The sequence below is a fragment of the Salvelinus namaycush genome, chromosome 34, assembly GCF_016432855.1.
Source record: "Salvelinus namaycush isolate Seneca chromosome 34, SaNama_1.0, whole genome shotgun sequence".
NCBI lineage: Eukaryota > Metazoa > Chordata > Actinopteri > Salmoniformes > Salmonidae > Salvelinus > Salvelinus namaycush.
In genome coordinates this window covers 1,489,602-1,503,642 of record NC_052340.1, presented here as the reverse complement: position 1 = coordinate 1,503,642, position 14,041 = coordinate 1,489,602, and the positions used below count along the sequence as shown (strand labels likewise).

Sequence of the window (14,041 nt, the reverse complement as noted above, 5' to 3'; positions counted from 1 at the left end):
CTCTCGTAGCAGGGAAGGATCTAACACGTCCTCCACTGAACCCATCTCTCCTCCGGACCGTACCCCTCCCAGTCCACGAGGTACTGAAGGCCCGACGTCTCGAATCCAGGATGGATCGAACGGAGTACGCCGGGACCCCCTCAATATCCAGAGGGGGCGGAGGAACCTCCCGCACCTCAGCCTCCTGGAGCGGAACAGCCACCACCGGCCTGAGGAGAGACACATGGAACGAGGGGTTAATACGGCAATTGGGGGGAAGCTGTAACCTATAACATACCTTGTTCACTCTCCTCAGGACTTTAAATGGCCCCACAATCCGCGGACCCAGCTTCCGGCAGGGCAGGCGGAGGGGCAGGTTTCGGGTCGAGAGCCAGACCCTGTCCCCCGGTGCGAACACCAGGGCCTCACTGCGGTGACAGTCTGCACCAACTTTCTGGCACAGTACAGCGCGCTGAAGGTGGACGTGGGCGGTGTCCCATGTTTCCTCCGCGCGCTGGAACCAGTCGTCCACCGCAGGAGCCTCTGTCTGACTCTGATGCCATGGAGCCAGAACCGGCTGATACCCCAATACACACTGAACTGGAGAAAGGTTAGTGGAGGAGTGGCGGAGCGAGTTCTGGGCCATCTCTGCCCAGGGCACGAACGCCGCCCACTCCCCCGGCCGGTCCTTGCAATAAGACCTCAGAAACCCCGCCGGCAGCCAGGATCCTAAACTCCAGGGCAAACTCCTGGGCGCTCCTCGTCTCCTGCCTCAGATGATAGAGACGCTCACCCGCCGCTCTGCCCTCGGGTGGGTGGTCGAAGACTGCCCAGAAACGGCGGGTGAACTCCTCAAAATGGTCCAACGCTGCATCTTCCCCTCCACACATGGCGCTGGCCCACTCCAGTGCTCTCCCGGTGAGGCGAGACGAGGGCGAAAACCTTAGTTTAAAAAAAATGCAATTCTTGATTTTCTATATGCAGAGAAGGGGGGTTTCTTTCAGTGTCGAAAAGCAACCATTGTTATACAAACAAACCACTGTCATGGGTCTACTGTATCGTCAGTGTTTTCTCAGATCAAAGTCAAACGTGTTTTTATGCATTGCCCACGATGTGAATTTAATACATACGACGGTACATTTTTCAAATTAATCAATGTCAAAACTTACTTGACTATCGTGGATTTTTTTTATAGCAGTAATAGCACAAACAATCGATTAAAATGTCAGTCAAAACTTTCCACAGCCCCCCTCATCTCCCCACCTCACAAATGGGCCTACACCCAGTAGTGCACTACGCCAGATTCAGCCGTGGACGATTTTTTCTTGATCGGATGGTCAGGGGTCCGAAGCATAATTACAAATAAATTTGGCAACAAAAGATTGGCCGCAAAAAGCCCAAGCAGATGTAATAGACTAAAACATAATCATTTCAAACCTTGTTTACATTTGTATATGCTCACATATACTCTATCTTTATTATGAGTGGGAATACTTTGGAACACATTTCCAAAATTGTAATCACTTGGAGCTGATTTGCTGGTGTTTTTACAGTCTTTTATGTCCAACAATAAAACAACTTTTAAATTCAACTTTTTTGGAAGGTGGTTGTTTGCAACAAGGAATGGCAATTGAATGCAAGCAAGAACAACAAAAAAGGAAATTGTTAAAACATTTCTAGCCTGTCTATTGAGCAGGTTGACATTTATTGTCATGAATCTTACCCTGGAGGCAGAACTTTGTGATTTCCGCTAGATGGGCTAGCTGCAATGTCAACATTGTCTACATTGTAAAAATATATGAAAACAAAAATGTGCTTTTTTTGGTCTTAGTTTAGGGTTAGGCATTAGAGTGAGGGTTAGATTTAAAATCAGATTTTATGACTTTATGGATGTGCCAGCTAGGGACCACTCTGCAGAGCTGCCTCCAGGGCAAGATTCATGACAATCAATGCACACCTGTGTTTATCTATGGGAAGCAGTGTTGACGTGTTATGCTCGACCTGCTCAGTTTTCCACCACGAAAAACACCAGATAAAAGCCAAAACGAGTAGAACCAGCCCACCTGCTTTTACACTGTGATTTGACTATTGGATGTTCAATGTTTCTTTTGTAAAAAATATTTAAAAATGAATAGTTTAAAACGAGAGTTCAGTTCTTGTCAAAGCAACAAAATGAACTAAGGCTTTGCCATGATGGTGAGAACTTGGGTACAGTTGGGGGTCAAGAAGAGGGTGCACGAAGATACATGACAAATGCTTGTAATATTGGTGCACAACGTAAACTTAAAATGTCAGAGGGACGCAAAAGGCACTCTTTCAGTTGAACGACCCAGGTACCAAAAGGAAAAAGTGTGATCGTGGGGTGTGATTGCGTTGATTGCTGTCTTTGCTTGTTAAACTGACGTGTGTTCCCTTTTTTGTCATTTCACTTGATCAAGATCTGTGGCCGAGGAAATAAATAACCTTTGTAACTACAGTCTCCTACCGCTACGTGTGCGTTATGTAATGTCATAAGTGTGACAGTGGTGTTATCAAGAGGGTAAGACATTTGTTGCTGTAGTTGGTGATGATTGGTGGTGATGGGAGTGTAATAAGGAGGCTCCGGCTGCGATTCCCTCCTCCATTTCAGAAATCGATTGATGGAGACCATGACGGGTAGAAAGAAGATATATGGAAGGAAGATATGTCCTGGATAATCTTGATAGGATATGGGTATCACAGCACAATAAAGTGAGTGGTCTCCAGTTTTGAGGTGTACTGGGTTATTACAGCATATTGGCCTTTTGTCTTCCTGCTGCAATAGCTGTCATCCGCTTGCTCTGCGCTGCCTGGAACTAAGCCTTATTGCTTAGTTCAGTGTTCTTCTCCGGTATAAAGTGAGCTTAGTAACACAACCTGCAGGTATAATGCTTCAACTCAAAATCACTGTTTACTCAGGCATTATAAGGGGGGCATACATGATTAGCAGAAGTCTTATAAATGTATTATAATAATGCATTACGCAGTTTTTAAGTAAATGTTATCATCCAGTGGAAACAGCCTAAGGCGGGAAATCTGGGTTATTAAACCTTAAAGCGGAAGAACTGCTTTCATTGTAGGAGATAGAGAAATGTTTGGATTGGATATACAGTACCAGTCAAAAGTTTGCACCCAGCTACTCATTCAAGGGTTTTTCTTTATTTTTAAAAATATTTTCTACATTGTAGAATAATAGTGAAGACATCAAAACTCTGAAATAACACATACGGAATCATGTAGTAACCAAAAAAGTTTGAAACAAATCAAAATATATTTTAGATTCTTCAAAGGAGCCACCCTTTGCCTTGATGACAGCTTTGCACACTCTTGGCATTCTCTCAACCAGCTTCATGAGGAATGCTTTTCCAACAGTCTTGAAAGAGTTTCCACATATGCTGAGGACTTGTTGGCTGCTTTTCCTTCACTCTGCGGTCCAACTCATCCCAAACCATCTCAATTGGGTTGCATGGAGAGGACATCCCATCCCAATCACCGTTGGGTGATTGTGGAGGCCAGGTCATCTGATTCAGCACTCCATCACGTTCCTTCTTGGTGAAATAGCCCTTAGACAGCCTGGAGGTGTGTTTTGGGTCATTGTCTTGTTGAAAAACAAATGATAGTCCCACTAAGCCCAAAGCAAATGAGATTGCGTATTGCTGCAGAATGCTGAGGTAGCCATACTGGTTAAGTGTGCCTTGAATTCTAAATAAATCACTGACATTGTCACCAGCAAAGCACCATCACACCATCACACCTGCTCCTCCATGCTTTACGGTGGGAGCAACACATGCGGAGATCATCCATTCACCTACTCTGCGTCTCACAAAGACACAGCTGTTTGCACCAAAAATCTCAAATTTGGGCTCATCCGACCAAAGGACAGGTTTCCACCGGTCTAATGTCCATTGCTAATGTTTCTTGGCCCAAGCAAGTCTCTTCTTATTATTGGTGTCCTTTAATAGTGGTTTCTTTGCAGCAATTCGACCACGAAGGCCTGATTCACGCAGCCTCCTCTGAACAGTTGATGTTGAGATGTGTCTGTTACTTGAACTCTGTGAAGCATTTATTTGGGCTGCAATCTGAGGTGCAGTTAACTCTAATGAACTTCCCCTCTGCAGCAGAGGTAACTCTGGGTCTTTGTTTCCTGTGGTGGTTCTCATGAGAGCCAGGTTCATCATCGCGCTTGATGGTTTTTGCGACTGCACTTGAAGAAACTTTCAAAGTTCTTGACATTTCCCGGATTGATTGACACAATAAAAAAAGCTATCCTTTTGGATAAAACTATACCCAATATATTCACATCACCAAATAATTGATTAAAACACACTGTTTTGCAATGAAGGTCTACAGTAGCCTCAACAGCACTCTCTAGGGTAGCACCATGGTGTAGCCGGAGGACAGCTAGTTTCCGTCCTCCTATGTGTAAATGGACTTCATTACAAAACCTAGGAGGTTCATGGTTCTCACCCCCTTCCGTAGACTTACACAGTAAGTATGACTTCCTGTGTAACTTCCAGAGGACTTCCTCCAACCTATCAGAGCTCTTGCAGTATGAACTGACATGTTGTCGACCCAATCAAAGGATCATAGAATTAATCTAGTACTGATAGCATAAGCTAAAGCTAAAGCTAGCTAGCACTGCAGTGCATAAAATGTGGTGAGTAGTTGACTCAAAGAGAGAAAAATACAATAGTTGAACAGTTTTGAACAACTTAATTTCTTCAAAAAATGAAGAAAAAGCAAGAGAGAGAGAAGGCTAGCTATTTTTAGTTGAATTTTTTTTCTCACTTTCACTTACCTAGCTAGAGAATGCATCTAGCTAGTTTAGCCTACTCAAACACCCGGCTCAAACAGAGAGGGATGCTATGTTAGCTAGCTGACTATGGCTATCCAACACTGGAACTTCCAAGTCAAGGTAAGCTTTTGTTTTTATTCATTTATTGCCATCGGGGCTCGCCGGGGTAACTGCTAAACTGCTTTCTACACACTGTACTGCATGATTGTAGCGTGTTTATGAATGCCTTAGTTCTAGATGACTATGACGTTAGCTAATATGATGACAATGATGTAGGCTGTGTGTAGTGGTTAGGTATGGCTTGGAAAGGTTTTTTCGCTGGGTCACAGACAGCTGTTGTATTGTGCACTGAAAAGGTGAGAGGAGGAGAGCGCGTAGATTCTAGAAGGAATTATACAACGAGCAAATGTTCATGCTTTTTGGACGTGGCTGCTATGAAAATGAACTGTGTTTGCGTTGATCAGGGGTGTATTCATCTTTTATAACCTTTGTCTACGTGGCAGTTTAGCAGATGTGTGAGAGCCTGGTGGGAACATAGCGTACAAACAAGTGATAACGCCAGTTTTCTTACTATCTAGCTGCTGCTCCTCAAGCTAACCACTGTTCTCTTCATATCTCCACACAGCTGTGCCTTTGAAAGATACAAAAAGAACAGTATGGACCAAAACAATTGTGGTCACTCTCAGACACCACCATGCTTCCCCGTAGGGATGATGCCATGTTTCCTCCAGACGTGACGCTTGGCATTCAGGCCAAAGAGTTCAATCTTGGTTTCATCAGACCAGAGAATCTTGTTTCTCATGGTATGAGAGTCCTTTAGGGACCTTTTGGCAAACTCCAAGCGGGCTGTCATGTGCCTTTTACTGAGGAGTGGCTTCCATCTGGCCACTCAACCATAAAGGCCTGATTGGTGGAGTAAGGTGGAAAATGTCTAACTCTATTAAATACATAAGCTGTATATATTAAGCCTTAAACCTGTACATTGCCACTGTCTGTTTCTGTCATGTAAGAAGAAGCTAGTGTTCTTCCAGTCTTGTCTTTGTGTAACTTAGTCACGCGGTCAAAGACAGCATCATGCTGTGGGGATATTTTTCATAATTTGCAAATAAATTCATTAAAAATCCTACAATGTGATTTTCTGGATCGTCTTTCCTCATTTTGTCTGTCATAGTTGAAGTGTACCTATGATGAAAATTACAGGCCTCTCTCATCTTTTTAAGTGGGAGAACTTGCACAATTGGTGGCTGACTAAATACTTTTTTGCCCCACTGTATATTATTTTTTTTCATTTGGAAAAATTAGGAAAAAACTGTTTTTGCTTAATCATTATGAGGTGTCCCATCCAACCTGACAGAGCTCGAGAGGATCTGCAGAGAAGATAGATTGAGAGAAAAACAATTGAATCCATTTTAGAATAATTTGTAATGTAACAAAATGTGGAAAAAGTCAAAGGGTCTGAATACTTTCCGAATGCACTGTGCGTTGTAAACTTTAATTTGTAGGCTAGGTTGTAGAAACCTCCAATATGCTGTAATAGAAATAAGGCCATTCTCATTTTAAAAAAAAATTCCTCCCTCATCTTAAACGGCACCGACCGCCACTGTAGACAATGTACGTTTTTATTCAAATTATGTGATCTTATATCTGAATAGAGTGATTTGGGTTGGGAGGTCAGATAGTGATATTAAAAGCCATGACCTTTGACTGAAGTTCACTGTCTATTTCATCACGCGTAGCCTACTATATTCTCTATTTTTTATTTTCTATCCCTCAATTTCCCACTGCTCTCCCCCCTTTCTTCTCCCACTGTCCTCCATGCTGTCTTCCTCACAAAAGCATCCCTCAGAGCTCAAGGAAACATTACCATTGGCTGAAATAATGGAGGGGTGATGGAAGAGATAATGTTGTCAAATTGAATTTCTGGGAACAGGGCAATGGCTGTCTTTTCCTCCATGTCTACAGTATGTGTCAGGTGTGTGTGTGTACACAGTACTTGATGTGTTTTGTGCTGTGATTAATCGTATTCTCCACAATGTCCACCTGTTCACAGCTCGAGGGTACTATGACACAATGGCACGGTCATCCAATTCCAAAGCCTGGCGAAAAGGAAAAATCTAGACCCAATGTTACTCTCTGTAGGTGTAGTGAGATGGAGGATCTTTTTGAGGTCGACTTGGATTATTCTGCTCAAATTCCACCAATTTACTGGGCTTTATACATATCCGACCTGTAATACCCAGTCGACAGGGATGTAGGTAGAAATCGTCCTAATTTCTTCCATCAACAGCCTCCACTGGTAACACCCCTTCAGGCAAAAAACCTGACATAACTTAAAATGAATGTCCATTTTTGGTGGATAATTATTTGAGTTGTCAACAAACGTGAATTCTACTTGAAATATATAAAACCTTGAAATCTTGTCCTTGATTGGTGGTTGAAATGCAGTTAAAATTTGTGTTACATTGACAACTTTTTGCATTTTCAACCAAAAATTCCATTGATGTTCAGCGTATTTTAAATCGGTGGGCTAGCTCTTTGAGCACTGTAATACCTGATCTCAAGTCTTCCACTCTTTGTTTCTCAGGACTTGTTCACAGTAGAGGCGAAATTCAAGGAGTCTGTGTTTGAGAACTACTACGTCATCTACTCATCAACACTGTACCGGCAGCACGAATCTGGCAGGGCCTGGTACATGGGCCTCAACAAGGATGGTGTGGTCATGAAGGGCAACCGGGTGAAGAAGACCAAGCCCTCTTCACACTTTGTGCCCAGACCCATCGAAGGTGAGACCGAAACACAGTCTGACTGCCAGCCAGCCACACTCAGGGCTAATTTAACAAAAATTACTATAAACTAATGCTGAATCTCTCAATTAATCTCCTCTGTTTTTTGTCTCTCTCTTTTCTTTATCTCCCCTCCTCTCGCTCTCGCTTTCTCTCTCCCTCTCCCCTCCCGCTCTCACCTATATCTCTTTACTATACTGTATAAATATCCCTTCTCTCTCTCTCTCTCTCTCTCCTCCTTTCTCTCCCCTCCTGCTCTCACCTATATCTCTTTACTATACTGTATAAATATCCCTTCTCTCTCTCACTCCTCTTCGCTCTCTACCTCCCTCTCCATCTCTCTCTTTTTCTCTCACTTGCCCCACTCCCCCCGCCCCTTCTGCAGTTTGCATGTATAAAGAGCCATCGCTGCATGACATCGAGGAGAAGGGCCGCTCACGGAAAGACTCAGGGACTGAGGCTCCCGCTCTCCTGAACGGAGGAGAAAAAGTGGCGGGCCAGGACTCCACAGAGCAGGACGGTGGCTCATAGCCTGCACATCGCCCCGTTGATTTCGTACGCCTTGTTCAACGACAACAACAACGACGATAAATGAGAACACAACAAAATATTTAAAAAAATACAAAATAAACATATTTTAAAATCAGGACGTTGAATTGACATTTTATGCAAAAGCCTGATGCGAGTGTGGCACCAGGAAGCTCATCCTCCTTATCATGACAATGTCAATGTTTCAAAGTCACGCTCTAAAACAAGCTTTAAACCATGGTAGTTCACACATCTTGATTTTATGAATGCAACAGCACTTTCATTCGCTTTCTTTGTGTTGTTATAATCATGACTAACAATTGTATTGTAATTGATTTAGGGCTCTATTCAATCAGATGGACTTTTGTCGGCATACACATAGCGGTCGTCTTGGCGGTGTCGGAGGTGGAACTGCGCTAGAGCTGTCAAATCGACATGCGGCTTCTGGCATTATACCTAAAGCAGACATTGCCATTTAAGATAAATCCCATGCAGCCTTGTTTACAAGTTCGAACACAGGAATGTGAGATTAGGCTGATAGAAATCCTCATAATTTCGTTTGAAGATTTTCAATTTGAGTGTCTCATTTTCTCTACATCCTACACTTTCTCATTCTGAACTCGGGTGTGGCTTCATGACAATGATCAAGAGCAGCTGCTCACAGACTTGACAGCTCCAACACAGTTACACCTCCGACACTGCCAAAACATCAGCTATGGGGGTGTCGGCTATCGCCGGTTAACGCTTGATCTGATTGACTCTAGGCCTAAGACTCTTTCCCCCCCTCCTATCATTACTATAATTTTCCTTTTGGGTTGGAGGAGGGGAGTCATGGCGGGGTAAAGGAAGGGGTTTGTCACAGGGAGGTTTGAGGGTCTCTTCTACAGACAGTGCTTTCATAGGGGAAGAGGCGTGTATCACAAATCCTGCTCTCTGATTTGATATGATGCTCTCATTGGGAATGGGAAGGGGATGGGCCAGGGGTATCACTGGGGTAGGGGGTTTAGCTACCTTTCCAAAGGTAGGCTGGTCACATGGTACAGTTTAGTATTATTGTTATCCACTTGAGCTGTTAGTGCAGCCGCTGTTCTCCTGCACTCACAGAGCAGTCACGCTGGTACAGAAGTTTCTGTGAGACAGACAGATATGTAGAGTTCCGATACTGTACAGCAGTCAAGGATTCATAGATTTTTTTTTACGCCAAGAAACATTGTACAGTATGAAACTCTGAAAAGAAGTCTTATTGCTTTTTTTTTTGTGAATAGTTTGCTACACTAACGAGCATTTGAACAAAAGACCCAGAAAAATATTTGAATGTGAGAGTTGCGATGGTCACGCTTGAGGGATCCTGAGTGAGGGGACAGCTAGGGCTAACGAGAGAGGTCAAAGGTCAAACCCTGAGGTCGGACGTCATGATACTTACTGCTGCCATCAAAACCTGAGTTCCACGCCCAGTTATGCCTTCAGACATCATCCAGGAATTCCTTCATATTTCATTGGGACCTCCACTTATTATAGCTATTTATATTTTAGAGTGCTCTACTAAAAGCACAGACTGCTTTCTCAACCATCCAAATCATACAATGTGTCATTGTATGAACCTCAGCATTCCTGTGTGATAAGTTGCACTACTGGGAATCTGTTATACACTGCCCTGATTCATTGTAGACTCTGGATCCGCTGCTGGGAATATCTACACACACTGCCCTATATCCTATTGTCTTATCACTTTACTCATAACAGTTCAACTCATCATAACTCACCACAGTCCACCAACACTGGAGGTGAGTTTTTAGATACGTTCAAATTAGACTATTACGGAGTCATGAGGTCTATGAGGTTGTCTCTGATTGGCTGCTGTGCTGAAGGAGGCCCGATGTGAAGGCGGGGTTCCCCCCTGAATTTTCTTTGTGTAAATTGGGGATTTTTGCATTCCATCGGTATACTACTACTCCACTAAGGAAAATAAATATCCAATCACTCCATACTGCCTCTGAGAAGTCTTCCATTGGGGAAAAATGACACCAGCACTAGGACTACTTGTGTTGGAGGGTTGAGGTTGGGCTCATTGATATTAGGTCAAGTCCATGGCATGCAGGCAATGGTATGAGGGCAAAAAGAGCCCTGCCTAAATATGTACCAGTATGTTTGGATGTCTCATAAAGGAGGTAGGCCCTTTGTCGATCTCACACTGACCATGGAGGGTAAAACTGAAGGGTGAGATTAATGCCATATTTACGGTAAATGGTCTTTGTGTTTGCTAATGTTTGCTCCTTTATTGAAACACATTCATATTCATCATATAATTGAAAAACATTGCAAATAAACAGCAGGATGAAAAAATATAATTGAACAATTAAAAAGAATGGTACCAAACCCCAGTCTTTGTCGCATTTTATTGCTCATGTAGTATAAACAGGAGTCTGTGGCTTTTGAATGCCTTTGATCTGAATTAGATACATTATAAACTATGCAAGTTTAATTTCTAAATGTTTCAGTAAAATGTCTTGAATGTTGGTTCATCTATTTGATGTAATAATAATCCATTTCCTGTCATGAAACTACACAATCGTTTTAGGCGAACAAGGTAATTTGGCTAATTTGCAGGACGATATTGTAGTGAAGCAATATTTAATATGTTTGTATATTATATACTCCTCACATGCGACTCGTAATAGGATTAAGCAATTAGCCCATTCAATTAATTATCTGACTCCATAAAGATGGTAAAGCAATATGCCAGCGATACTAGTTATACCATGTGCAATCAAGTATTATGTGTTTATCTGACTAAGACCAAGGAATGGTCATAAGGATTGTTTATATCAAAGGCAAATATTTACGCTGAACAAAAATATAAATGCAACATGGAAAGTTTTGATCCCATGTTTTATCAGCTGAAGTAAAAGATCCCAGAAATGTTGTGCACAGCTTTCTTTACATCCGTATTAGCAAGCATTTCTCCTTTGCCAAGATAATCCATCTACCTGACATGTGTAGCAAATCAAGAAGCTGATTAAACAGGATGATCATTACACAGGTGCTCCTTGTGCTGGGGACAGTAAAAAAGCCAATCTAAAATGTGTAGTTTTGTCACACAACACAATGCCACAGATGTCCCAAGTCTTGAGGGAGCGGGCAATTGGCATGCTGACTGCGGGAATGCCCACCAGAGCTGTTGCCAGAGAAGTTAATGTTCATTTCTCTACCATAAGCCGCATCCAATGTCGTTTTAGAGAATTTGGCAGTCCGTCCAACTGGCTTCACAACCGCAGAACACGTGTATGGTGTTGTGAGTGTGCTGATGTCAACATTGTTCTGTGTAGCTTCTTCACTATTACACTCAAAAGTTTGTGAGAAAACAAAATCAGACCTCAAAAGTGGTGTTTTGTTGAGATAAATCCATGTCCCAGGCCATCTATTTTGTAGAGCCGCAGGATGCTAGATTTTTTAAAATCAATATGGCTCTCTTAAAGGTCAATTTAATAAATTATCTGTCTAACAATGGAATGGAGTAATCCTGTTTAAAGGGGCAATCAGCAGTTGCTACATCCATTTTTGGATTTGATATTAATATTGACATTGATTCTTGAAGAATATAACATATAAATGACTCATGAGCTTAGTTCGACTGTCGTACCCAATCTGAACCCAAAATATGAGCTTGTTTTACTCCAATGTTTGTAAACAAAGTAAATGTAAACAAATACTGTACAGCTTCAAAACATGGTTAAAACTATGATTGTTATAAACTCAGCAAAAAAAGAAACGTCCTCTCACTGTCAACTGCGTTTATTTTCAGCAAACTTAACATGTGTAAATATTTGTATGAACATAACAATATTCAACAACTGAGACATAAACTGAAAAAAGTTCCACAGACATGTGACTAACAGAAATGTAATAATGTGTCCCTGAAAAAAGGGGGGGTCAAAATCAAAAGTAACAGTCAGTATCTGGTGTGGCCACCAGCTGCATTAAGTACTGCAGTGCATCTCCTCCTCATGGACTGCACCAGATTTGCCAGTTCTTGCTGTGAGATGTTACCCCACTCTTCCACCAAGGCACCTGCAAGTTCCCGGACATTTCTGGGGGGAATGGCCCTAGCCCTCACCCTTCGATCCAACAGGTCCCAGACGTGCTCAATGGGACTGAGATCTGGGCTCTTCACTGGCCATGGCAGAACACTGACATTCCTGTCTTTCAGGAAATCCCACACAGAACGAGCTGTATGGCTGGTGGCATTGTCATGCTGGAGGGTCATGTCAGGTTGAGCCTGCAGGAAGGGTACCACATGAGGGAGGAGGATGTCTTACCTGTAACGCACAGCGTTGACATTGCCTGCAATGACAAGTTCAGCCCGATGATGCTGTGACACACCACCCCAGACCATGATGGACCCTCCACCTCCAAATCGATCCCACTCCAGAGAGAGAACCCACTACAGGCTTCGGTGTAACGTTCATTCCTTCTACGATAAACGCGAATCCGACCATCACCCCTGGTGAGACAAAACCGCGACCCGTCAGTGAAGAGCACTTTTTGCCAGTCCTGTCTGGTCCAGCGACGGTGGGTTTGTGCCCATAGGTGATGTTGTTGCCTGCCTTACAACAGGCCTACAAGCCCTCAGTCCAGCCTCTCAGCCTATTGAGGAGAGTCTGAGCACTGATGGAGGGATTGTGCGTTCCTGGTGTAACTCGGGCAGTTGTTGTTGCCATCCTATACCTGTCCCGCAGGTGTGATGTTCGGATGTACCAATCCTGTGCAGGTGTTGTTACACGTGATCTGCCACTGCGAGGACGATCAGCTGTCCGTCCTGTCTTCCTGTAGCGCTGTCTTAGGCGTCTCACAGTACGGACATTGCAATTTATTGCCCTGGCCACATCTGCAGTCTTCATGCATCCTTTCAGCATGCCAAATGCACGTTCACACATATGAGTAGGGACCCTGGGCATCCTTCTTTTTGTGTTTTTCAGAGTCAGTAGAAAGGCCTATTTAGTGTCCTAAGTTTTCATAACTGTGATCTTAATTGCCTACCGTCTGTAAGCTGTTAGTGTCTTAACGACTGTTCCACAGGTGCATGTTCATTAATTGTTTGTGGTTCATTGAACAAGCATGGGAAACAGTGTTTAAACCCTTTACAATAAAGATCTGTGAAGTTATTTGGATTTTTACGAATTATCTTTGAAAGACAGGGTCCTGAAAAAGGAACGTTTCTTTTTTTGCTGAGTTTATAATGGAGTGTGCAAAGCTGTCATCAAGGCAAAGGGTGGCTACTTTGAAGAATCTAAAATCTAAAATATATTTTGATTTGTTTAACACTTTTTTGGGTACTACATAATTCCATATGTGTTATTTCCTAGTGTTGATGTCTTTACTATTAATCTACAATGTAGAAAATATTCAAAGTAAAGAAAGACCCTGGAATGAGTATGTGTTTCCAAACTTCTGACTGGTACTGTACACTCTTAGAAAAAAGGGTTCCAAAAGGGTTCTACTGTCCCCATAGGATAACCCCTTTTGGTTCCAAGTAAAACTCTGTTGGGATCCATGTAGACCCCTCTGTGGAAAGGTTTTTGGAACCAAAAGGGCTCTACTTTCAAAGGGTTCTCCTATGGGTACTGCTGAAGAACCCTTTCAGGTTCTAGATAACACCTTTTTTTCTAAGAGTGTACTAGTCGTACACTGAGTGTACAAAACATTAGGAACACATTCAGTTGCTCCCCCTTTTGCCCTCGGACCAGCCTCAATTCGCCAGGGAATGGACACTACAAGGTGTTGAAAACATTCCACAGGGATGCTGGCCCATGTTGACTCCAATTCTTCCCACAGTTGTGCCAAGTTGGCTGGAAGTCCTTTAGGTGGTGGAACATTCTTGATACACACAGGAAACTGTTGAGCATGAAAAACCCAACAGCGTTGCAGTTCTTGACACCCT

At 42.9% G+C, this 14,041-nt stretch overlaps 1 protein-coding gene across 1 annotated transcript in view; it reads left to right on the top strand.

Moving 5' to 3' along the window:
* LOC120028846 (fibroblast growth factor 12-like) overlaps positions 1-10,479 on the top strand; it is an 82,446-nt gene extending 71,967 nt beyond the window's left edge. Inside the window, exons 4-5 of the mRNA XM_038974091.1 lie at positions 7,377-7,575; positions 7,961-10,479. Of these exons, the coding sequence (XP_038830019.1) occupies positions 7,377-7,575; positions 7,961-8,106 (345 nt within the window). The 3' untranslated portion in view covers positions 8,107-10,479. The remainder of the gene's footprint in view (positions 1-7,376; positions 7,576-7,960) is intronic.
* Positions 10,480-14,041: the final 3,562 nt, after the last annotated feature.